General features: G+C 42.0%; 1 protein-coding gene across 3 annotated transcripts in view; it reads right to left on the bottom strand.

The window, feature by feature from the left end:
• The window catches only part of XYLT1 (xylosyltransferase 1), a 214410-nt gene that overhangs the window by 53996 nt on the left and 133434 nt on the right, over window positions 1-26980 (bottom strand). For all 3 annotated transcript variants that reach the window (XM_049791716.1, XM_049791715.1, XM_049791717.1), the window contains exons 4-5: window positions 17045-17217; window positions 16200-16402 (exon numbers count right to left, since the gene is read on the bottom strand). In XM_049791716.1, coding sequence (XP_049647673.1) covers window positions 16200-16402; window positions 17045-17217 — 376 coding nt within the window. The remainder of the gene's footprint in view (window positions 1-16199; window positions 16403-17044; window positions 17218-26980) is intronic.

Raw genomic sequence — 26980 nt, 5'->3', positions numbered from 1 at the left:
CTGCACAGAACCTGGTACACGTGAAAACAATCAAAGAAAATCAGTTACACGCAGGATGAATTATTCCCTAAATAACCTGGTGTTGATGCATTCAACTCTGAGGCATTTTGCTAGAAAGGAAGGAATTGTTTCACCCTGATTTGTGAAACAATTTTCTATTTATTTCTCTACTTAAGTTTATGAATGCTCAGCACATCACTACTAGTATCTTTTTTTTTCATCTTGCTAGCCCAGAGCTTGAGTGCCTGACAGATAGCCTTTGCTTAAAATGCCTATAATTGCGTATTTCCAACAAATATTTTTAAGTAAAGGCAGAGATGTGTGTCTAACTTAGATAAGAGCTAGAAAACTTGTTAAAGGTATATATTGTAGTAAAGCAAAATTCCTTTCCTACTGCATTCACAAGATATGTCAGTTTAGTTGAACTGCAGGTATGGAAGAAAGCTCATTTTTATCAGTGCTGGCAAAAATTTGTTTATCAAGCCTTGCTGGCATTCCCATTATTCGTATTTGGAAATTACAATAATGCAGACTGGTAAAGAGAAAATACAGCAATGTGGGGTTTAGACACTTCAAAATACAGCCTGATCCAAAATGCTTAGCATTTTTTGATAAGTAACCCTAAGTTTTGATGCTTACTCAGCATTATCTCAGCTCCAAACACGAGTTGGCTCCCCTAAACTAAGGTGCCAATCTTGAGTAAGCAGATTTCATTCTGGCATTGGTGCATTTCATGTTCACAAGCAGAAGTTTCTGTTTATAGGCATAAAAAAAAAGAGAATTAAGTTGTGAAAGGTATTTAAGAGAGAGAGCTGCCATGTTTGCCTGCTCCCCACTTCAGTCTCTCTCTGCCTGGAGTGCAAGCAATTTGTCTAGCCATATTTTAGTCTGTTTATCTTGGCTCTGACACATTTATAGTTTGTTTCCAGCCTTTTTTCACTGTTGATCCCACCAACACAAATGTGCAAATTGAAAAAAATTGCCAAACATACAACCTTCTGTTTTAATTTTTGTTCTCTGGTAGACTCAACGGTTAAATATTATCACCCCTACTGTGGTTAACAGGCATGTAAGGGATAAGCCATACATGTGTTTTGGGTCTTTTTTGCCTTTGCAGATAGGATGCAGCATCCTCCAGTGGTAGAGTGGAAGGTGCTGGCTCTGGCCCAAGGGGGAGCCCATGGAGGGGCACAGCTGCCGCTCCAGAGCCGGGCCAGGATCCTTGGCAGTAACGCTGCAGCTCAGCTCAATTCTGCTCTCCCCTGAGCAGCACAATCAATTACTTGTTCTTGTCCATATTTACTCTCCACGCCACATGGCAGACTTTCAGAAGACAAGTCAACAACAGTCATTGCTCTGGTCCAAAATTAATTCTTCCCAAATTAATGGTACAAAGGGAGGAGAAGTATCAGTGCATGCAAGGGCAGGTGAGCTTGCACACATTGTGAAGAACTTCATGGATAACTTGTCACACGCAGCCAGATGGGTTCAGACAAAGTACGATGAGGCCAATGTTCCTACCCACTTTAGCTGACCTCCCACTAATAGCTGCCATTAACACTTTAGTCAGCAATTTTCCAAGGTAGCTGTGGTTATAATAAATGGAAAGAATTGTGATTTTCATGATAAAACTGCATCGGTTAGGTGGCTGACATCAATGAGTCCAAGTCTGAATGTTTTTAACCTTTTTCTATTAAGACTGTCGTGGTTTAACTCCAGCCAGCAACTAAGTGAAGTGATTGAATGCAGAGTGCAAAGCTAATGAACACACGCTAAGCTAATGAACACACACTATCTGCTGAAAATTCAGTGCAGAAAGGCTATTTTAATATTACACTGTCAAAGGTCTATCATATTTTACATTTCCATCTATAAGGAAGTTGAGAGTTGATGTAAATGATCATTTTGATAGACAATGAGCAGGAAGCAGCAGTGTACCTGAACAGGTTAGCTACACAGCTTTAAGCCATGTTGCTATTTACATTAAGATGCATGTTTAAAGAGGATTCATGCCCAGAATGTCTAAATTTAATGACGTTATTTACTTAATTTTAACCCCACAAGGAAAAAACACCCAACATCTTGGGTGTTATTTTCTCTCCTTTCAGCGTATTCCTATTTAACAACTTCTACGACAATAAGGGTTTTCTTCCACCAGAAAAAATAACTTGTGGAATGACAGAAACATTGGTAAATGCACTTTCTGCCCATTATTCTACCAGGTACATGTTGGAAGAAAGCAGTATATAAATTAACCATTATTTTGTTCCTTAAAATACTAACATTCTTAGTACTCTCAACAGTGACGCAAGTTCACTTTTTCAATTCCTTTAATCAATGAAAAAATATTTTTTTCTATCTTCTTTCCAGCTGATAAAGACCTATGCAAGTGACTGCATTTCATTCTGTTTTCATATCCGTAATGCTCCAAAATCAGTGCAGTGCACTCAGTTTACGCTAGCGTAAGCCAGACCATAAACCTGGCTCTGCGTTCTTGGAATAGGCTATGGGAAATTGTAACAAAAGTTTTGTGGTGTTTCGCAGTTTAGAGGCTAGACTGTCTTCCTATCACTCTGAGATCTGCTCTGTTTTTCCTTGCTTACTCATTTCATAGTAGGTAATTCTCCATAAGAAGAGTTCTTGAGCAACCTTTTTTTCCCATAAGGCCCATTCATTAATGTGTCAGACTGGCAGAAAATGTAATTGCTGTCAGTTACTACATGACTTCTAACAGCTGCTGAAATGTATTTGCCAAATAATTTACTTTTCACAAGTTACCTTTACCTATTACCACAATAACAAACTATTCCATTACTAATCAACTGCATCAATACAGAAATCAATATAGAAAACTACCACATTTAACAAGCTAACACACGAACTCTTGATGGACCAAAACATGAGCCATTCTCCTGTCGATGCTAGGTTATCATTTGTAAGGATGCAGCACTACAAAGAGTTAAGACAGACATGGCTATCCTATCTCAAAAAAAACCTGAGCCCACTTAATATATTTGCTGAAAAGCATCTAAAAACCCCCAAACAGTAGTGAAATACTTGCCTAACCAGCTGCTAATACCCAAGGTTATTTAATTATTAAAACTAAACATGATAGATTTTTAGGTTTATCAAAGCACTGGGATTTTATTTAGTACAGAATGATGCTCCCTGCTTTCCATTTTTTCAGTGTTTGTCTGCCATTGCATATTCATGTAGAACCTCATCTGCCTACACGATACATCCCATTTTCACAAAAACAATATTCACTGATTAAATAAGCGAGTGAGCTGCAGAAATGATCAAGTCTATCACTCAAATTAGTGAGATTTTGGTTAAAAGAAAAAACCCTAGATATTGGGCTGAATGAGATCTTTGTTTGGTTATACAGTGTATATTTTACATGGCATTTTTTCAGCATCTCTAAAATTAAATTACCAAGAGTTTTGTGTAAAAGAGAAGAAATTAAAATTAAATATGGCCACAGATTTAAAGCAACCGTTCACTTCATCTGATTTATACATTCCCACATCCATCTGAAATTTTATTTGTACGAGTCAGTAAGAAAAATGACTTGCTCATTAGGTTGAGTAATTATAATAAAAAATGCTCACTTTCTTCCAAGAAAGTGGGAAGAAAGAGACCTTGAGAATGTTTTATGTGAAGCAAACTCAGTAACAAGCAGTATTAACACTGCTGCCTTCTCCACCCTGCTTATCATTGCAGAGCTTTGCCTGCAAATTGTGGAGTCTTGTCAGTCTGGGGGTGAGATCCTGCTGTCCTGCCAGTGGAGACCCTCCAGCACCTGTGAAGAAATGCAGCTGTGTGCACAGCACTCCCCTCCTGAGACATCTCACCCTGGGGCTAGGATCCTCGTTTTCACATGCAGAAGGGTAACGTGTACAGGTATCAGGCTAGGCCAAGCTACGTGGCAGGGATGGATCTACCCAGCAGATCCACCTCAGATTTAAAGTCCATCATTGTGGGATGTGTGTTCCTCAATCAGCTGCAACAGTCTTGCAACCTAAGACTCATGAGAAATCTTTGCTTTTCTGGATATGGTTGTTAAGGTGCCACTTTTCCAGCTTAAATGTTAAATTTTGGTCATTTCTCAGTTTCTGAAACTTAACTTGCTCTTGCTCTGATTGTGTGCTCCCCGTGGGCCAGGATTCACCCCATCGCTCCACCCTCACCCATTTGTCTTATCAGGAAACGAGAGCCATTCAATCATATCTTCCCCACATCACTTTCAAAATCAGCACATGCCTGGCAAAACACCAAAGAGCAGTTCACCGCAGGACTTGAGGGAAAACGTTCCTCCCCGCACACTCGGCTCACCGCTGAAGCCACCCCACCACAGCCCCTCTTTGCAGGGCCACCTCCCAGATCCGCGCAGGGGAAAGCATGGCAGGCGCGCTCCCAAATGCAAAGCGTCTTCTGCAAAGTGCACCAGGTGTGTTCCCTGCTGCCACAGAACACAGTGGCTACCCAACGCTTCATGTCAATAAAGAAATGGAAAGTGCTCATGCTGAGCTTGCAAGCAGCAGGAAACCTGAGACCACTGTCCCACTGGTGGAAAAGGGAGCAGGAAAGCCCCTTCCGAGAGGCTGCAATGTACAGCTTAGTCTCTCGATATTGGTATTGGGTCTTGCCACCTCCCTGTTTAATTTGCTGCGTAAACCTAGACAAAAAGTGGTCAACATAGTCTCACATTGCTCTGAGAGCAGATGGTCCTTCTGATGCAGTGGGAAAGACATATCTGGGTAAAAAAACTTTTTTTTTTTTCCATCCCACACTTTCCAAGGAAAAGGCAAGAGGGAATATACACTCATCTAATGCTGGCCTTCAATCTCCTAACTAGAGTTATCCCAAGAAACGAGCGGTGGGACCCCACTAGCAGAGGGGCCATGAGGTGCTCTCTGCACCAGGGATGCAGCCCAGAGCTCTTCATCCTCCTGGTGAGACGCTGCTGCTGAGGCCCTTTCACAAACCTCATTTAAAAGTAAAGTGAATTAGAGTAAACCAGGCCCTTCCCGAAGCTCCTCATGGGCCTGCCACTCCCTTTGATCCCTGAGCTGCTGAATCAACCTGTTGGAGTGCATCAATTCAAAGGACCAGAAGGCAAAATAGGGAAAATGGGGTCAGGCTAATAGGATTTAACATTAATTCTGCACCAAGCCTGAAAAGATGGAAGAACAGGGCCTGAGGGGTTAAAGGGATAATGAGCTGAGAGTTGATGGAAGGAAACTTAATTGGTTTTAACAACAGAAGGTCACATTTTGTTACCTTTATTTGGGTTGAGCAATAATCTTATTTTGACAATTTGTGCCAGCTGATGACCTGCCCTGCTCTTCATTGGGAGTCTTTCGGAGCAAGTCAGTGGAGAATGCAGTGCTGGAATGAGGGGCACAAACATGTGGCAGAGAGGTCTGAGCAAGAAGACTGCAAAGGGAACGTATAGATCCATTAACTGATGTAACTGGGGCTGATCAGAAGACAATTGGGAGAGTGGGAGGCTGGTGTTCCCACTCACTGCTGTGCTCAACAGAGCTGCAACCAACACAGCCTTATTTAATCACGAGATCAGAAGAGAACCAGTGGTTCATTTCAACTCAAGAAAACACTATAAAAAAGGCATGTGAATTTAAGTTAGGCAGTCTGTCACCAGCTGATCTCCTGACCCTGCCAAGCCTTAGCTCCTAGTGGACAGGAGATGACCTGGAGTGACATCCTGGCTGCCTCCCCCCTCCTGGGTTGCAATGGTTCACAAAGCTGGAGGTCCTCCAGGCACTTTGTGATGATACCCAGCACTGGTATCTCTTGACACACCACATGTGCCAGTTTCACATACAGAAGAAAGATCAGGGTGTTTCAGCCTTCAGGTACTGTAGCTGTCACCAGCAACATGACTTGACCCCTGCAGGAACAGTTTCAGTGCCTACACAATACAACCTATACGAAGGTTTAGCAGTGACATCGACCCTCATAGAGCACGCACAGCCATCGTTCCTGCAAGCCTTTGCCACAGAAACCATCTGGAAGCTACCTTGCACCTCAATGGCATGGCACATCCCATCTTCAGAATACAATGATGTGAGTCAATGCTAAAACATCCTCCAAGGCTGCTCCAATTATTTAAAGCCGTAATGTGACATAAATAACCAATTTGGATTGTGGTGGGTTGACCCTGGCTGGATGCCAGGTGCCCACCAAAGCCGCTTTATCACTCCCCCTCCTCAGCTGGATGGGGGAGAGAAATATAACAAAAGGCTCGTGGGTCAAGATAAGGACAGTTTAATAAAGTGATAGCAAAGGTCGCGCGCGAAAGCAAAGAAAAAACAAATGATGTTATTCTCTACTTCCCATCAGCAGGCGATGTCTAGCCGCTTCTCAGGAAGCAGGGCTTCAGCACGTGTAGTGGTTGCTCCAGAAGACAAAATGCACCCCCCTTCCGTCTCCCTTCACTTAGCTTTTCTATCTGAGCTGACATCATATGGTATGGAATATCTGTTTGGTTAGTTTAGGTCAGCTGTCCTGGTTATGTCCCCTCCCAAGATCTTGCCCTGCCCCAGCCTGCCATTGAGGGGGGCAAAAATGTTGGAGATACAGCCTTGATGCTGTGCCAGCACTGCTCAGCAGTAGCCAAAACACTGGTGTGTTATCAACACTTTTCTGGCTACTGATGCAGAGCACAGAGCTGTGAGGGCTGCTGTGGGGAGTATTAACTCCATCTCAGCCAGACCCAATACATGGATTTATAGACCTTTTAGTCTTCAGCTGTTCCAAGAATGCATTGTTGCAAGATTACTTGCTAGCAATTACTTTGGGGCAGCAAACTTTTAAACAGAGATTGACTCTGTATTTGGAAGACTTGGCCCCAGACCAGTTCCTAATGTGGCAAAGAGTGCAGTTATCCTGATGAAAGAAAGGTTAGGGAGGCTTGTGCCTACACCTGGTTCATCAAGTAATGCTGAATGATGGATATAATTAAACAGCGTGTGGCAGAATAGAATGTGTGCTACAACAAACCATTTAGGGCCTCATTCCCTCCAATCAGTCTGGACCTACAGAAGCACAGTCACAAACATAGTTAATGTTATTCAGCACTACTATTTATATAGAGAGAGATTCAGAATTATCATACAAATGCATTGCGACTAATAGTGCTGTGCAGGACAAGCAGAAATGAAGTATTCAACTGTAATAAGGTGCAACTGTAAAAGCCAAGTAACCACCAATTCTACTTGGGATTGCATAGCAAAATGCAGGTCCTGAATTTCTGCACCACCAGATCAAAGCTTTCACAATATCTCAAGATCTAAAGTTTTGACTAGTTGGCACCAGGGACAAAGCATGCACAGAGGTGTCCTACTGTCTTCTGATCCACCCAAGCGCTTCAGCACTGAACATGCACACAGGTATTGCTTTTGGTCTACAGAGGTGTGAGAGCTGAGCTGGGCTTCCTCTGCAGCGTTTATAGACTGATGATGTGGGGTTTGTTCCCTGCAGAAGAGAATGAAGGCGAAGGAGCATCTTAAGCAACTCCCATATAAGGGACTGCACTGGAAGACTTCAGCCTCATGCTTCCCACCTCTGTCCTGCAACGACCCTTCCCCATGCCATAGCTCCCAGAGCCTGTGGACTGGAGCATCAGCACATGGCGTGGTCTTGGGGACTTCACTGAGTGACAGCAGCAGGCAGACAGAGCAACGCTGGATGCTTCTGTACAAGTTAATACAGTATTTCCCATCAGCGCTCCCCATAAATCTGAGGGAGCGAGGCAGCTGGTAGCCAGCTGGCTCTTAGCTTGCCTTGCGATTCTACGGAAAAAGGAGTTTCCACAGGATCAGAGCAAAGGGAAGAGGCAGTTGGGACTGTACACTCCTGCCACCCTTGCTCTGTAAAGACAGTGGATTACTACTGCATTTTATTTATACAGAAGTGCTTTTAAAAAAATATCTGTTGTTCCAAAGCAGCTTTAACTCTATTGCAAAGTATTTCATTCAAATCAGCCCTTCAACTCACTCACATGCAGTAATCCTGAATAAAATTCAAAGTACATAAATTAATATCAAGACAAGACTAGAATTTACGTATAAATTGGTTGAAAAATCTTTAACGTCAAATACCACTCAACTCTTACATTTTTAGCCCTATTTTGGAGAAAAGAAGTTCACCTATTTCTCTCCTTTCTATTTCAATATCACCACTAAAAGACTGAATCCGAACAACATTTCTGCTCACCCTTTAATGGCCTTTTTGTTCACAACTATTTAAGAGTGACTTGGGAAAGGTATAATAGCACATGTTCTGGTTTCATCTTCACTTTGAACTGCCACCAGATATTATTTTGCAGCTGTTTTATTGTAAGTGGCATCCTGAAATCTAAACAAAAAAGTGTCTTAATGGCAATTGCAACAGATTTTTAATTTCCTGAGAGAATTCAGAGAGGCCACGAAGGGAGACCGTGTTTAAAATGCAATGCTATAATAGGAATGTTTCCCTCTTTCAAGCAGTTTTAGCTTTTGGAACTTGATAGTGATTTTACTGAACTTTCTAAAAAAACCCCAAACTACCCCAAAACCCAGCTGAACAGAGATTAAAGAGTTTCTGCTCATAGAACCCAGGTAAACACCACAAGGACCTGTTTCTCTGCAGCTTCTGTTGCCCACCTCACAATTAAATCCACAGAGTAAAAGCCACTTACAGCAAAGCTGCAGAAGAGCGCGCAGGAGATAAAGTCACACCTGGGATTTCCCTAACAACCAACATCCCACTACACTCTCAAACCCCACTGGAGTTTCTTGTCCAGGAATGCAATGAGCAGCTGAGTACCATGGGAAGGGCTTGCCAGTATGGGACAGCTACTGGGGAATATTGCCTAACCATGGATTTAAAGTACAAGAGCCATTCTGCACAAAGGACCCTTTTTTTCACTTGGTTATCCCAGACTATTTGTCCAGAAAGACAAGCTGTAAGTGAAAAACAGGTTTCATAAATAGATCTGGAGCTCTGAAGGTGAAATAGCTGAGCTGGCAAGATCCCTCATACTGCTCAATGCCTTCCTCAGCCCCAACACATCAGTTACCTTTACAAAAATACTACTATAAATATTATTCTAGCATCCTGAAGACAAAAGACATAACTGTGCTGCCTAGGAACCAATGGTGCACATTATCACAACATTTGTACTGTTATATTGTTTATATATCAGGCTGAATGGTATCCCGTGAAGACTCGTATTTAACTCTCTTTTAGGAGATAGACTGTTTTCTCAGTCATAAATAAGTAAAAAATAAATTGCATCCAGAAAGCAAATGGCGAGCAGATGAAAACCCTTTGGCTCTTCGCTGGAGAACCTCCCTGCGAGCAGCCCCAGAGCCAAGACAGAAGAGAAGAAGATACCAGCCAGGCAGCCCAGCAAGTGCTCAGATGCTGCAATGCCCATCAAACTGTAAAGCTTGCCATCTGGGGCTTTCATCTGCCAGGCAGTCCTCTGAGTGGTCTCAGACGCTGGCCCAGATGCATCAGTTCACACAGGAAAAGATGAAGGGCTGAATGTTTAGCACCGTAATCAACAAGATAACATGCTGCCAAGTACAAGGGTACTTTGAGTAATACAGCTATTCTAAAAATGTGCTTTATTGATGCATCTTTAATCTGCATGTACTGCAGAGATGCCTGGATAGCCAAACCAGTCTCCAATTTGGGGTGTGTTTATTTCTGTTGCCAGACTGAGGCTGCTATGGAGAACGTTTCAGAAGTACTAAATATCCAAAAAAGTTACTAAGAGCTGCAGATGTCACATTCTCCAAAAGCAAAAGCTGCTTTATAGCCTTAAACCCAGGAGGCGAGGTGGAGAAAGAGTAACCTCAGCTGCTGTGGCTTCACAGAGAAAGGGTGGGTCTCCCCTCACTAACATTTGCCAGGTTGAAGAAAATACTGTTAACCTCAGATGGAAATAAAATTTTTAAGCCACAATAATTTCAACATTTCACCCCACCCATTTGTGACCATGCGCAAAACCACTGCTTTGCCAACCACTTGTAATTTAACAGTAAAACAGAGAAGTGGGATAGCAAACCAAAAAGATAACCTTCAAAATAGATAGAAATCTCAAGCAAATGTGCTGGCCAAGTCAGGAAAGAGGAGGATAAAAGGTTATTTGAGGGATTTAAGAAAGAAGCACATCTGAAATTCTCAGAGAATGCAGATTCAAGAAAAACACTGATAAAGTTCCTTTTTGGATAGGAAAAAAGATTTCCTGTGAAGCATTAAGAGTGGATTGACATCTGGCTTGCCAGCTAAAGATATTCTGAGCAAACAAAACTGCATACAATGTCAGTGACAACACTGAGATAAAAACCTCGGGCGCTGGCATTTTAACAGATGTTGTACTGCAGAAGCTACCTGCATTGTACTCCCAGTGCAGTGCTTCAGTTCAGGATAACATTCAAAAGGGCACTTTAAAGAATGCTGTATTATTTGCCTAGTGCCTGGTACATTATTCTAGTGGCAAGGCCTGCATTTCAGAGCAGGATTGCAACAGGTGGCTTTGTATGGGGTGTAAGGTCAGATTCAGCCCTGGAAAGTCAGTGTCCTTTATACAGGCTTTCATGTCCAGCACCAGCTTACGTACTGCCAGCAAGGAAATATCTGTAAGAGACAGCTCTGAAGTCTGAATCTCAGTGAGACATAGAATTGTTAAATTAAGTCAAGCCAAACTGATGAGAAGTCGAGAGAGAGAGAGAGTGTGGAACTGCCTTTTGAGCCAATGTTTTTGGCTCTCCTATTTGCCATTACACAGCTTCCATCAGTCCTTCTGGCTTTGGGATTTCTAACCATCAAAAGGGCACAACTGGGTCTCAGACATTTCTCGCAAGGCTAGAGTGCTGTATGTGCATTTCCAATACTGCATTTCAAGCCTGCACATTGCAAAATCTGAGTTTTGTAAAAGCAGGTGAAGAGCTCGAGTCTGGTTTACTCACTCCATGCAAACTGTATTCTCTCACCTTTTTTTCCCAGTCACCTGCTTCAAAGGTTCTGTCATTTGTTCAACTGCCCAGGTGAAATCTGGGCAGGTCACAGTAAATTCGACAGAGCAAAAATCATCCCTGACTTAGTTTATATAGAGCAGTAGTCACCCCTGTTTTGCAGGGGATGAATCTGGGCCAGTGGTTCAAACAAGGAAATTGCTATTCTCTCAGGTAGTTCTGGCACCTGAAAAATAACTTGAAAAAGTGCTGATGCATTTTTCCCAAAGGTTAAACTTCTTTCTAAAACCTGTTGGTTATAATTATTTCCAGCTGCCACCAGAATGAAAACCTGAGGACCTATTCCCTCCACTCCCACCTTTTCTTTGCTGCCTTTTCTTTCACCACTTTGCTGCCCAGGGACCTCATTCAGAAGTCATCACTTTGGTTTTGTATTAACTAATACTTCATCTGGCTGCTCGTAGAAGAGAAGAATTTCAAATAATTAATTTTTCTCACAGCCATTTTGTCTTCAGTTTCCTTTCTTGCTATCAAAAGGCAGCATCCCTGGTATAGCCCCAGCGCAGGACCTAGCCATGTAGTTATTAGAGATGAAAGCTGTGAAGATGACAGATGAGCAAAAGGACAGCTTTATCACTACTAGGCTGTCTACCACATTCAGATTTGGCAGGAGTTCAAATAAAACTGTTGATTTTGGGTGGTTATCTTTGCTAACAACTGTCCTAAAGAGTCAGGAATGCAGGTCTGCTGGAGGAAATGCAGGAATGAGAGTCAGACTGCCTGTCTGCTGCTGGCTGATTGGGCTGGAAACATTGACCTGAGAAAAAGGTTCACCTACTTCAAAGGGCGTCCCTCAAGTTTCTAAAGGAGCATTTAAATCGGTAGATGAATATTGCTATTTAGCATTAACAACGTTACCTTGACCATCAGAAGACAACACAATAACACAACAGCAGGTCAGTCAATAGTTCTTTGCTAGCTCATTTTTCTTAATTTCTGAGTGTGGTTCTGACTGACAAAGATAATCTCCATAAATTACACCAAATTGTCACCTGTTTAAAGGACCAGTCCCAGTCATATCATCCCATTTACTTCCTGGAGTCTGTAGCCACCCTTCCCCAGGTGCTATTTGTATTATGATACACATTTCATTCAAGTTGCAGACCAAAACCTCTATTGAATGGGTCTCATTTGACCAAGTCTTCACAACACATGGAAAATACAGCTATGCAACCTTTATCCTAAAATAGTGCCAAACAGCAAAACACAAGTAGTTTCACTGGGTTTCTTTTGAACTCCTTTATTATACCTGATTGCTCATAATTGAAAATGTAGTTGTATCTGCATTCCTGGCTCCGTCAATAAGCCACTCTATTTTCTTACTATTCTGAAGCACTCCCCAAGCTTCTGCTAATCATTTTACTTGACCTTTATTAAGACCAAGCATTAGCTGGCAATAAGATTTGGTGATCCCTTGGGTGATTGAGGCTCAGTGATTTACTGTAAATTACAAATAGTTCAAATGTTTCATTATGTTTATTCTTTATACAAGCTTTGTGGCCAGGTAAGCACTGACATGACATTCACTGTTAAATGATCTCATTAAACTTCTTAATTTAAGTGGTGCAACACTTCACCTGGCACATTATCCAAGGACTCCTGCAATGCACATTAAACATTCAGCATCAATAGATGCTCTACCATAGTTCACCTTGTTGGGAGTGAAATTTCAGTCCCTGAACATAAGGTTGACTACCTGATGCGGTTTCTCAGAGACAATAAATAATGCAAATAGATACCCATGTAAAGTAAGAGGTTAAAGACATTTTGTCACAGAGTTTTGAAAGAGGGTCTCGGTAGAAAAGACTTTAAATCATGAAAAAATGCCACTAAAATTAAAAAAGTTAAAAGGAAAAGGAAGGAAGGTGCTGGTTTGTTTTATTTCTTTAAGAATGCAATGACTGAGAGAGATGATTTCTTAAGAACCCTGAAGGCACGTGTCCCTTTTTTATTCACAACCCCAGAGCAAAAAGAGAGGCAATCACATAACCTCCCACCTCGGAGTCGCTTGTAGAGGTTTGTGTTTAGTCATTTCATCCCTTGTTTTCCCACTGAGATGTTTAACAGAGCTGAATGGAGTCAAGGTTGGATAATGCACCACATCATTTCACTTAGGCCAATAAATAGCATACTGCATCATGACTAAAGGGAAACACAGTATTTCTGCTGGAGGTGCCTTTATATCCAGACTCTGTTTGCCAGTGATTTCTACTGTAGTAACAACTAGAAGTACATGGATTACGACCTCCTTTGTGCTAGGTGCTGAACCTACAGACTCCACAAACTAAACATTAAGGCAAGAGGGAGAATAATAGGACTATCTGAATTTTCCTGGCTTGCATATGTTTTATTTTACACATTTTTAATTGTTTCTGTCCCAAAATGAATGGTTCTAATATTTTTTTTTTCCCCTGCCATTATATAGTATGATCCTTGACATCTGCTTCTGGACGTCTCTTCTGAAGGATGAAGGGTTCCTAGCAATTGTAATGGAGCCTGTGAACATACGAGACTGCTCCCCGGACAGATTTAAGCTTCATCATACAGTATTAACCCCAAACACTGAATGTGTTTTTCTGACTTGTAAGGCTGGATTAGCTTTTATTATCAGAAGAGAAGTAGTAAAGGTTTCAGTGTTACAGATGGAATGACAGATGGGAAGCGAAAGCTTAATGTGAAGCAGCTCTGGATAAAAACTATTAATCCACAAAATTCATATGTACTTATGTGGAGAAACCTAGTAAAACCCACTGCAATATGACTAAGCAGTCAGAGAAGTGTAAACTGCCCCTAGCCTGTTATGTGACAAATCATGGCATGAGGTCTGAAAGAAGGAAAACCCCCTCAAACACCCTATTTACTATTTCCTGGAAAAACAATCAGCTCTCTATGGGGTATGCAGAAAGGTAATGCCTTACTGAAGATTATAAAGACTATTAATTTATAGCATCTTCACTATGAAAATGAAATGGACTCATATATATATATCTGGTGAGATAACATTTTCCAGGGTTTATAGCTGTAATATTCCATATTAAAAAAATTTTAACAGTACCTATAAGTCACTGTCATTAAAGTTGTAGCACTGAAGAAGTCTTTTTACTTTTTGTTGAACTGCATGGTGTGGAGAGGAAGCACATTGCTGTCAGTTCTGGTAACAGAATACTTTGACAGAAAGGGAAACAAGCACTTCAGATGCCTGCCTGGCTGCTGAGAGCCCACCATGCAGCTCTGAGAGAGGGTGCAATGGAGAAGCACAACCTTCAAGAATTTCACCCATGAAGAAACAAGATGGCACTCGTTTAGAGTTTGAATGACTGCAAGATAATACAGCATTATTATAAAGAATCCATTAACACCCAACTGACTACAGTCTAGTCAACAAATCCTGTGATTGTTTATGGCCATGTCTATAAGTGACCGATCCCATTTGGCCTTGTGGTTTAACTTGTTCCACAGGGAACTAAGAGCAGTTGAGACCTCCACAGGTCATGGCCTCCGCATTACACAATGTTTAGGGTGGACTTAACACCCCAGGATAATTAGATACATCTGCTGGAACTAGTCTATAATTATACTAGACCTTGAGCAATTATTCTCCTACAGTTTAGCCTACTTGATTCAAAGTGCCATCACCTACCTCTTCCTTTATGGTCTTGCATTAGTCTACTTTTTATCATCCGTGCAGCATTCCTCACCAGGAAAGTGAACAATAGGGAATAACAAGCTAGCTTTATCCAAAACTCAACAGATATACAGAGAACTACATACTCTCCCTTACAAGCAAGGATAGTATGTAAAAATTGTAAGGTCTCTTCCTGTTGGACACCAAAAGTGTTTAAATCGGATGCAACATGACGTATTGTGATTTCTTAATTCAAATCCCCACATTCCAATATCAATGCAGTCTGACTCTTTTGCCCTTCCCTAATTTTTCTCTCCGAAATGTGTTGCATTTCACTGACAGTGCTTAGAAATGGGCACTAGCAATAAGGCCTTTTGTCAGTTCTCACAAAATCCTTCCTAAGGCATACGCTCACGTTTTTTTTTCATTTTTCACTTCAGTGGGGGTTTCTGTCTGAGTAGCAGCTTCATAAAGGGACCCATACTTTGAGAGAGATCTTGTGGAAGCCTAATCAGTGAAAGGCAGTGAAAGCATCTAACATATTCTATGAGTATTAAAAGCATGTTATGTCATCACTCATCAGAAAATCGCCTAAGAAAGTTACTTCCCCTTTCATCAATTCAACATACAGAAGAACAGAAGTCACACGGAGAATTTCCTCTTTCCCTCTTGATAGTTCTTACAGCCTAAACCCAACAGTTTAAGGACACTTGTTTTTTTGGAGGGGTGGGTCTTTTTTGGATGCTGGGTTTTTTTTTGTTTGTTTTGTTTACGGACTACCTACTTTTGCACAATGTAGCAAATTACAGAATGCAGCTGTGGGGGCCCGGGTTACGTAAATCCAGAAAGAATACAATTTCACTTAAAATCATGAGCCTTGTCATATGGTGGTGTGTGAAGTTCTTTGCCTGACACCACGTGAATAAAGATATTCAGGCAACAGTTGGTGCTGAAGATATAATTGACTCCTATCAACTTATCTGTCACTTCTACTATCATTATCCTCCGCAGAAAAAGTACTAAAAATAGGAAGAGAGGAACATTACCTTCACTGAATCTACATTCATACCTTCAACACTTTCTGAGACATCAAATCAAACTGTTGATCAGAGCCCTGGGAAGGGAGAATCTCTCTGTGCCTGGGGTCCATCTGCTGAGCCCCAGCACTTCTGCTACTTTACTCATCCCCTCTTGCGGGCACCCCTTGCTGGAAATAACAACTAAACAGAACAGCCCCTGCTTCCTCAGTAAAAGTGAAGAACAAGTGCTGCCAGCCTGCTCACAGCTACAGTCCCTCCTACGTAAGCGGCAGACACACAGGGGTGAGGTGATTGTCTCATTGGCTAAAGTGTGGCTGTCAGACACCAGCCTCACCAAGAGGAGTCTTCTGCTGCAAGACAGAAGAAATTGCCCCTCTGACCTCTGCTTCTTGCAGCACAGCATGGGCATGTCATCCCTTATATCCTTCAATACATATTTCCTTTAGGAACAAAACATGTACATTCTTAAAATGCTAATTGTACCTGATCGGGTAGTCGGCAGCACTGAGGTTAATGAAGAAATCCCATGGCCAGTCATTCATCTCCATTAAGTCCCTCATGGTCTGCAGGTAGGTGGACAGAAGACTTGCTCCTCCCCAGATAGTTGCCATTCTCCAAGAAGTGACTCTCACATTTGGGTACTGGTTGGCAAACTGGAGAACTTGCCGGTGCAAGTAATTGGATCTCTTTACAGGAGAAAAAAGTAATACATTCAAGTTACTCTGTCCAAAATTGTCCCTCCCTGCGTTCAGTAACCACCAACTCTACTTCCTGACTCGCTGAGCATTGCCATTGCTTTGCCCTCACTTACTATGGCGCACAACCTTCTTTTGCTAAATGCCAATATAGAAATGTACAGAGACTCCCGTTTAGTTCTTTTTATTACTACTACAATAATCACTAATTGGTGTGACTAGCTCTTATTTATCAATTTTCATCAATTGATCCTGAAGGGCTTTCATAAAGGAGGTGACTGTTACTACCTCCCTTTTACAGTGTGAAGTAACTTGCCCAAGGCACCTCAGGTCAGCTCTCCATCCAGTGGGCCACCACTGTCAGTCTGCATCAACTTATTGATTACTGTTAACTAAATGTACAACAGACAGACACGGATAGATAGTCATAGACATATAAGGGGAAATGAAGGCTGTTACACAGAGAAGATAACAAGGAAGGAACAAAAAAAAGAGGCTCCAAACACATAACAGATGGAGAGACAAAAAGTGACATGCACTCTATGCAGCAGAGGTAAAGAGAAGATGAAGATGACAAAGATGGGTAGACTGACAGATGGCCAGACAGGCAATTTATAACCAGTGATATATTACCTTGTCAACATGAATGTAATAAAAATGGTCTTTATGGTAAATAGCCTTAAACATGCGTTGGAGCTGCCGAGAAGCTCTGCCATGAACAACCAAGACAAATGCGATCCTGACTGGGTTGGCTGGCATGTATTCTACGGAGTCCTCATCCCACTGTACATTGTTGTTGGCTTTTCCTGTTCAAAAACAAAACACAGGACATCTCTTGAGTGTATCCACAGGGCAGGGGTGCAGAGAGCAGTACACATTTCACCTTGGCTCTTTCTTAAAAAGCAGTTTCTAAGGAGAAGAGAGAACTCATGAGGGGGGCCAGCCTGCATGCCATCAAGATCATACCCCTCTCCTCCATCACTGTACAGGGTCATCACTCCACGGGTAGCAGCCGTGCCAGCCTTCTCCACACAGCCCTGCCCGTGTGCCTCAACCTGGACAAGGCTGCATGAACACAGATAAATACCCAAATGTTTATGGGTCGGACCAAGCTCTACCTGGGTACGCACATTTGCATCTTCAAAGGAATCACCTTAAAGTTTCTAAGCACTGTTCAAAGTATTAAAAAAAAATGCCAAGGTCAACTTCCTCCCTCCTCCTCCAGAAACAAAACCCCCCATTTATCAAAAGATGCTGGTTCCCCTCATCAGCACAGCTCTGCTGAGAAGCTGGTGAAACTCTGCTACTTAACAGCTGCTCAGGATTATCTCAACTGATAGCATTTATTTGTAACAGCAGATATATACTGGAACATTTAAATGGCAACCTGTGTATCTTCACTTCTTTGTGTAGGAGAGGGGCTCTTTCAAGCCTATTTAAAAATTATGTTCATTTTTATTTTAATGGAGGAATTTCTGATCTCCTTTTTCTAAAGCAAACACTGCAGTGTAAGGTTAAGACAGGATATACTGATTAACTGAAGACCTGGAGGGACATTTTTGCTCAGGAATTTAAAGTGCTTTGGTTTTGGTTTGTGTAACAGCTCTTTAACTCAAAAACCTGAACACAATGTAAGAAAAATACAATTTTATCCAAAACCTGACATTAATTCTTCAGTTAAACAACCTCTTCAGTGCTCTGACCTTGTAAGGACCTTTCTCAACAAAAAGACTTAGGAAGAACCTGGAATTTTGAACATAAACAGAAAAAGGAAGGAAAGTGCCTCAAAGCCCAGAAAAACTCCTCTGGCCCCAATTTTCCTCTTGCATATTTTAACTTTTTTCTTTTTTAAATGAAAGGCAGTATCAATGTGTCAACAGTTACTTAGTCTCTTCCCATTCCCCTACCCCCCACCCCCAAAAAGTACAATTTTTCAGAGTCCTAAGATCTGAGTTGTTACTTTGCTTTATTTCCTCTAAAAGGTAAATCCATTTGACAGTCTTGAAAAGTCTGAACTTCTGATTATACTGAAAATATGTATTTAATTTTTGGAAATGCATGTGAACATGGGCAGGACTCAAATGTTCTTTTCCCACTACAAGTAAAGGTTTGGAAATGGCCATGCATGAACTGAACCAGCTAAAAGCAGCAGCTGCAATCATGTGTGAGAACGTTAACACACCTGCCTTCAACCACATGCAACACTTTGGCCAAATACGATACTTCAAACTCAATGCACACCTATGTTCTCAATAAATAACTAGCTCAATAAAACTCCACAGCCAGGCTAGCAACCACCAGTGGGACAGGACTTTAATCTGCTTTGTTTGAAAGTGGTGTCTCCTGTGCCCACCCAGAAAAACAACAGAACTGGGTTTTACACTCTTCTATAGGAACTACTTATCACCTTTATTTTTTCTCCTCACCATCAGAAAAGCTGTTTTTTTCCTACCTTCACCACAAAAGCCTGGAGAGCCAATTAAGTGTCCAAGTGAGTTAGACATAAATTGATGCTATTTAGGAGATTCCAGGTGTCCAGGGCAGATATTCATACTATTAGAGGTTAGAATTTCCTAACTGACTTGAATTTGAAGACGACTCAGGAAAAGACCCTCAGCAAACTTGGAAGTATCAGAGATGGATCTTCTAACAGCTAACAAAACCCTCAGGTTTGAAAGAAGCTCCTAGCTCCATCATCCTCTTTTCAACATGTCATGGATCCTCTGTTTCTTCCTAAAAACACTTAGGAGTGTATCTGGGTAAGTCATACCCAGTTTCTGCACTAGTGCCCTTTGGGACGCCCCCATTCTTCTCCCACTTCCATGTACCCACCATCTCAAGACTCCTTTCACAGACAGTGGGGGCACAACAGGCTTATTCTAGGTTGCAGGACAAACTTGAGGCTGCACCTGGGCAGTTATCAGACAGCCCGAGTACAGCCACGAAGCCCACTGTGCCTTCCAAAACATCTCCTACAGTTATTAAAAAAACATGCTCATGTCTTTGATTTGATACAAGGAACAAGAAAGAAGACATTTGCAAAGCATGAAAGGAGAGTGAGCAAGAGGGAAAGACTTTTTCCTAGGTTTTGGAAACTGGAAACATATGTAGGTAAAAGTAAACAATACCAAAAGCTTTTTTTTAAATGTATTAATTACAAAACAAAAGTTGGACATAGAAAAAAGGCCTTTGCCTATTCCTTGTTGTTGCATCTTCTCCTTATTAAAGGGAGTAGCATAAACTCAGAAAAAATAGACTGACTGAAAGTTTGACAGAGCAGTTTCAGGTTACCTAAACAATTTGATCCCCTTATTTGTACTGAAATGCCCTTGAGTAATTGAAACACTCCTTTTAGACAACCATGAGAGAGAGATTCTGCTGCAATGGGAGCAGCACATCCCAGATGGGATGATGGTTTCAACATCTCCCATAATCCTCCCTTCAAGTTTCACCTCAGCAGTGCTTCCCTAGCACACTTGCTTTAAGTCAGAACCTGTTCTTTCCATCCTGGAGGTCCAGGAAAGTTTTTTGTGTAAGACATGTACGCAGTGCTCTGGAATAAGGCTCTTTGCTGGAATATATAAGGGGCTAAAAGGCAGCTATGTGCCTATCCAGAAATATACAGAGATACTGAACACTGAAGAGCCTACAAAGTCCCGGAGTCTCACTGCCCTGTGTAAGAGACACTTGCCACTCTGCAGCCCCTCAAGGAACTTCTATCTGCAGTAGTATTGCTCTTAAATTAACGCAACTTTATTGCCCCTAGTTGTATTCAGACTACTCATCAGGAAATTTCTAGGCCCATGAGTCACTCTTAACTTTAAATGGACTGTGCTGGTTTTGGGTGGGATGGAGTTAATTTTCTTCACAGGAGCTAGTATGTGGCTATGTTTTGGATTTGTGCTGAAAACAGTGTTGATAACACAGGGAGGCTTTAGTTACTGCTGAGCAGTGCTCACACAGAGTCAAGGCCTTTTCTGCTCCTCACCCCACCCCATCCCACCAGCGAGGAGACTGGGGGGGCACAAGGAGTTGGAGGGGACACAGCCGGGACAGCTGACCCCAACTGACCCAAGGGATATTCCAGACCATGTGAGGTCATGCTCGGCATATAAAGCTGGGGGAAGAAGGAGGAAGGGGGGGGACATTCAGAGTTACAGCATTTGTCTTCCCAAGTCACCGTTAGGTGTGATGGAGCCCCGCTTTCCTGGAGATGGCTGAACACCTGCCTGCCCATGGGAAGGAGCGAATGAATTCCTTGTTTTGCTTTGCTTGCATGTGTGGCTTTTGCTTTACCTATTAAACTGTCTTTATCTCACCCAATGAGTTTTCTCACTCTTAGCCTTCTGATTCTCTCCCTTGTGCCACAGGGTGTGGGGGAGAGTGAGCAAGCAGCTGCGTGGTGCTTCGCTGCTGGCTGGGGTTAAACCACGACAGCCCTTTTTGGCACCTGATGTAGGGCTCGAAGGGTTTGAGATAATGACAGATTTGATTGGAATGTGCTAGATCAAATTTATAGCTGTTACTGCTGTTTAGCTATTAATTGGCAGGCTTCTGTGCTTGCCATGGGGCTTGCTTGCCTTACTGTATGTTAGAGTCTAGTGCTCATCAGTGGGACACCAACAAATTAAATGGTATTTCTTTAAAAAACCTCCACCACTAATTCAATAAGACTTGGATGAACAGCATTAAAAGATTAGAAAAAAAGCTTTGATTTCATTTCTTCTATCATTTTCAGTCTATTTATTATGGCCATTTACCTATGCTCAGTTCTACTGTTTCTCCCACAAAACTGATGAGCTTCCCAGTGCATGTGCTTAGGGCTTTAGCACAGTGACAGGGACAGAAAGGGACGGTGAAAGCAAGAAAATGTGCTTGCAAGGAGAACTGACAGGGGAATGAAGGGCAATTGCAATTGCTAAAACAACGCATTTTTCTTTTAAACTGCTTTGATTTCAAGCTGATGATGTCCCATCAATGCACTCAAATATTTTTAGTGGTTTTCATTACATTTTTGGATACCTCTCTTCTGAAATTAGTGGCTTTCTGCAATGATATGTAGAATGTGAGGGGAATTTAAAATAGCCATATTGTGGGTCTTTTAATTCAAACTAACTTGCTTTCAATACCCACCCTATCATTTATCTAGCAATTACTGAGAACAAAATCCTTCCAAATTTTCACCTGAAATGCCACCTCACTTCATCTGGATTCTCTAATAAATTCCTGCAGTGACTTATTTTCCTCTCTGCTATTTTCCTACTCTAACCTCTTTTTTCACGTGCTCTTTCCTTCTTTCTCTTTTAGGTTTAGGTTTGTACAGTCCCATTTTTCACCTGCATACTATTACGGCTTCTTTAATCTAATCCTATTCTTGGCTGCCTGGAATTTCACGAAGGTAAGAATGTTGTATTTTTTCCATCTGTCAGAATATCTGCTACTTCTGCTCTATAGTGTTACTTCCCTGGTTTTAGCTCATGGCTGATTAGCACCCTCTATTTTGCAGGCTACTCCACTGATAAAGAAGCAGCCTGGCTTGCAAATGAGATTAAATTGGCAGGAAATACTAAATGTCAGTATCTGCTTACTAAAAAATACAGCAGGACTTCAGTGCTGTATGAACAACGTCAAGATCTGAATAGCTCTAGCCACTGCATTTCTATAAAGCTTGTGCATACTGAAGGCTTGCACATCGTGTTAATGCCTGCATTTTAATGACCTGCCTCTAATGTAGGAGCGCATCCCCTTCTGGGTGTTAGGACAGAAGACAGGAAAGATAACATCAAATGATTTCACTTAACATTGTACCATTCAGCAGTGACAAAAATCTAAAAGGATTTTAAGGTAGTACTTGCGTTTGATAGCTACTTCAGTGCCATCACTACATTGCCATGTGCCACGTGCACTACAGCTCACTCAGGGTGCTAATGCAAGTGGCCTCCAATGTCAGTCACTTCAGTCCAAATAAAAGCAGTTGCCAAGATCGCCTTTCACTCCCTGGTCCCAAATAGCCCTTAACAACATTTTCACCTCTGTTCACTTTTCTCCTTCCCACCCACCAGGTACAGAGGAGTCACGGGCAGCTTCCTTCCTCTGCGGCACTCCCTACACTCAGCCTTCACTGACACTTGTCACCTCTCCATGTGCCATCGTCTGCCTTTCCAAGAACAATGAGTCAAGGCAACACAGGAGGATTCCCATCTTCTCCTGCACCAGTTGCTTGGGGCAGTCTCGGTGGGATGGGAGCTGCACCCCATCTCACCTAGAAAACTTCTCTGAGTGTGGGCATTGCCTGTTGAGTGAACTTCCCTATGTGTTTAGGGAAATCACTTTTTTCTAGGATAACTTACGCAGATTAGTGTTTTATAAAATGTAATTAAAAGCCCACAATATTAATACAAGGTAAAACAAAAAGGGCAAGGAATATTATGTTACAGTTACATCTTGGGAGCACAGCTCTAGTCTTGGAAATAGCTTTGCACATATGAGTGAGTGGGGAGAGTGAATGGAATGTCCTCTTTAAGGCCATCTGGCACAGGTGAAACAGTAGCTCTGGCCTGGAAGCAGCAAGACTTGTCTTAAAATTCCTCAAAGTTTGCCATTTCATTATGCAATGGCAACAGTGGATAGAACAGTGACTTCTCATGCTGCCTCACTTCAGAGAACTGCCACATGGTACCTCAACAGAAGCAGCAGTGCTCACCCAGCTCATAACAAACATTTTCTAGCCCTTGTATCAAAGCGTATTTATTTTGCTATCCTACACTGATAATGAAACGTGGCATTTTGCTCTGTGACCAAATGCCTTTCACAAACTTACTGAGAAAAGTGAAAGTAGCCCTTCTGGCTTCCTGCTCAAAGCGTGACAGGGCTGACATCAACGTGTGTTAGCAGGAAAACCCATACCTATTTTTGCAGGTAACAGGAGAATCTCAGTTCTAGCATAATTTCACCTTGCACTTTCTAGAGCCCAGAGAAATCAATATTCATAATGAAGAATTTAATCTTCAACTGTTGCAGAATTACTAAATGCCAGAATAATAAACATAGTGCAATAATTTTCATATTTGTTGTGTTGCTACATTATGCTCAATCATCTACCAATATAACTCAGAGCCAACCTGCTAATCTTTTACTTTTATTGCTAATTAATGAGATCAGACTTCTCTACTAGCATGAAGCAATCTTTTAATGAATTTTGTGAGCCATATTATTTTTTTGTAAATCAATCCATCAACTTCTATTCTCAGCTTGATATTGTCTTGGTCATTCAACAGAATACCTCTGCGCAGAGATCACAGAATACAATCATAGAATTGTTTAGCTTGGAAAAGACCTTTAAAATCATCGAGTCCAACTGCCAACCATGCCCACTAAACCATGTTCTGAAGTGCCATGTCTATGTGCTTTTTTAATACCTCCAGGGATGGTAACTCAACCATTTCCCTGGGCAGCCTGTTCCAATGCCTGACAAACCCTTCAGTAAAGAAATTTTTCCTAATATCCAATCTAAACCTCCCCTGCCACAACTTGAGACCATTTCCTATTGTCCTATCACTTGTTACTTGGGAGAAGAGATGGACACCCACCTCGCTACAACCTCCTTTCACATAGTTGTAGAGCAATCAGGTCTCCCCTCAGCCTCCTCGTCTCCAGACTAGACAACCCCAGTTCCCTCAGCCGCTCCTCACAAGACTTGTGCTCCAGACCCTTCACCAACTCGGTTGCCCTTCTCTGGACACACTCCAGCACCTCAATGTCTTTCCTGTAGTGAGGGGCCCAAAACTGAACACAGGACTCGAGGTGCGGCCTCACCAGTGCCCAGTACAGCGGAACAATCACCTCCCTGCTCCTGCCAGCCACACTATTTCTGATACAGGCCAGGATGCCGTTGGCCTTCTTGGCCACCTGGGCACACTGCTGGCTCATATCCAGCCGGCTGTCGACCAGCACCCCCAGGTCTTCTTCTGCCAGGCAGCTCTCCAGCCACTCCTCCCCAAGCCTGTAGCGCTGCATGCTGCTGACTTCATCTGCACACAGCCATGTGTGCGTACTCTGCCTTGATAGCATGAATCAATGGATAGAGGACATCAGAAGAGTTATTGCTGTGTAATTCAACACACTATTTACTGCTGTTACATCCATAAATGCAATCAGAAGCCCTGTCATTATAGCGGGGAGTACTAGCCATAATCACTCCAAAGAGGCAGAGCTCTGTAGTCCCTACTTAAACTCACAGGAGCAGCCCCATTCCCTTCAGCGGGACCATTTCTGCAACAGTCAACTGAGTGGTAGCTGCTGAACCCAGATTTCCACTACAAACTCCTCTTCAACTGCTCACAACTCATAACAACACAGCAGGTTGATAATTACCAGGCATAGCTTTCGTCTGAAAATGTTTTCCATTTTGGTTATAGCAAAAACAGTTTTGCCTTGTTCAAATGGTGACAAGACTGAAAAAAAAAAAATCCCCCACATTTCTTCATTTAGAAAACCCAATTTTTGTAACAATAATAGTAGTTGGAGTCATATAAAAACAACAAAAAACTTCACTGAGCAATTTACCAGTGAGCCATCAGGACCTGATGAGAAGTCTTTGTCTGAAGGCTTGATAATAGCAACGTTTATCTGGACTTATCCGGAACTCTTGCTGGAGTTAAGGCCCAATGATCCATTACAGCAAGTGCCTCATTTGCCATCAGACTCGAGAGGGGATGTTCTGTCTTCCTGCAGTACCCTCCAGTGAAGTCACCTTGCACAGGCAAGGTAACTCCTGAAGCACGGTGTGTGTTAATCACACTTAGATGAAAAAGCAATTTTTCCTGTGCCAGAACCTAGAAAATGATCTTTTGCAACATTAATCCCAACTTTGGGATGCCAATTTTCATCTCCAGTCTAGGAAATAGTTCATTTGCTTCCATAGTGGGCCTTGTGGACATCTTTACTGAAAGAAAAGATTTTAGTTGAGCACAGATTTATTTTTTTTTTAAATTATTATTACTATTTATATATAAAATGCCCGTAGAAGACCCTTCTGGCAAATAAGGGTATTCACCAAAAAGTGGGCTAAGCAGCATGTGCAATTTTGATGAATAAGTATACTGACAACCAGCCAGCCACACAGAGCTCTGTGTATCACAGACATGCCCTCCATGCTGCAAGGCCATCACCTGCTTTCCTGCGCCTCTGAGAAGCAGCGTGAGCTGATTGTGTTCAGCATCTCAGGGAATCAGCACCCTTGCATGCCAGCTGAACTGAGCACATCCACTGCCCAGGTCAAAGAGGGGGTGGGTTTCACCTCTAGCAAAACAAACCAAGTTGTTAATTAACATGACGGGTCATATGTGTGGCTTCTTTTAGTGGGTTTTAACTTGCTCAGCAAAGTAGGAGAGGTGAAATCAGTTGCGAAGATCTTTTGTGCAACTGTCCCCAGGGATTTGAGAGGGATACATATGGTTTACAGAATGAAACATTGCTAGTTATGTTCCACAGAATTTCTTAAAATTGCTGTTACCCTTACTTTTTATCTGTGAGTTAGCATTGAGCACTTTGGATAAAATTTCAGAAATCATGCTGCTATTGAAAAGTGGATATTCAGTTTTTTCGCAGTAATGTTTTATCTCAACAACGCCGCTCTAATATTTTTCATTCTCAGACTCTACCATGAATTACAGAAGCAATTTATGATCCTCTGTAAGTTCATATGATCAAGTAACCCATAAGCAAAAATCAATGCAAGGTAGGTGGGAAGCAGCGAGACATAATTTACAAGCACTCACTGACTAGTCCATTTAACATTAAAGAGACAGATTTCAGTAATGTTCCTTCCATGCTGAGCAGAAGCCCTAGCTTGGAACAAAGGGGCTGCTGATGTGGGCATTTTGAGTCTGCTTTAATCATTTCAGAGGGTGACAGTATGAACTTAGGGCAGTCACAGGAGAAGAGCCACCGCCTTACAGCTGGACAATTCCCTTCAGGAGATCACTGCAAGTTTCTCTACAGTGAGTTTGTGAGCCGATAAGCAGCTCTACATCCCTGCAGAATTTCATATAAAAAGGGAAACTCACTGTCATTACACATTTAGGTTAAGTTCTGCTGCAACCCCTGTGCTGGAGAGATTTCTACTTTTTCTATGAACAGAAAAATAAAGTGCATGAAAGAAAGAAAGTAGGAAGATAGAGGACACATGTAGAACTGTTTCATATTCACAGCTGGATAACAAGAAGATAATTTGTTTCTATCTTTTCCCAAGGGAAAAAAAAAAAGATGACAATGTTCTGTTTTGGAATTTGAAAGAAAACATTTCCATCCCAGCTTTGTCATCCTTCTGTTATAGCTATTTAACATTTGTGCTGCATGCATCACTTCCAAGGCTCACTCAAGAACCCATTGGGGCAGGTATCATCCGTTAAGCAAATACAGAAAGACACTCTGCACCTGAAAACTTTGTCGATGTTTTTCACAGGATCCGAAGGATTCATTGTAAATGAAGAAATGTAAGAACCCTGAGAAAAAAGACAGAAATCTTTTGTATCACAAAATCCATGAAAGCAGTTGGGATAACACAGG

The sequence above is a fragment of the Accipiter gentilis genome, chromosome 33 (assembly GCF_929443795.1).
Source record: "Accipiter gentilis chromosome 33, bAccGen1.1, whole genome shotgun sequence".
Classification (NCBI taxonomy): Eukaryota; Metazoa; Chordata; class Aves; order Accipitriformes; family Accipitridae; genus Astur; species Astur gentilis.
This window is presented reverse-complemented; position numbering and strand designations above follow the sequence as displayed.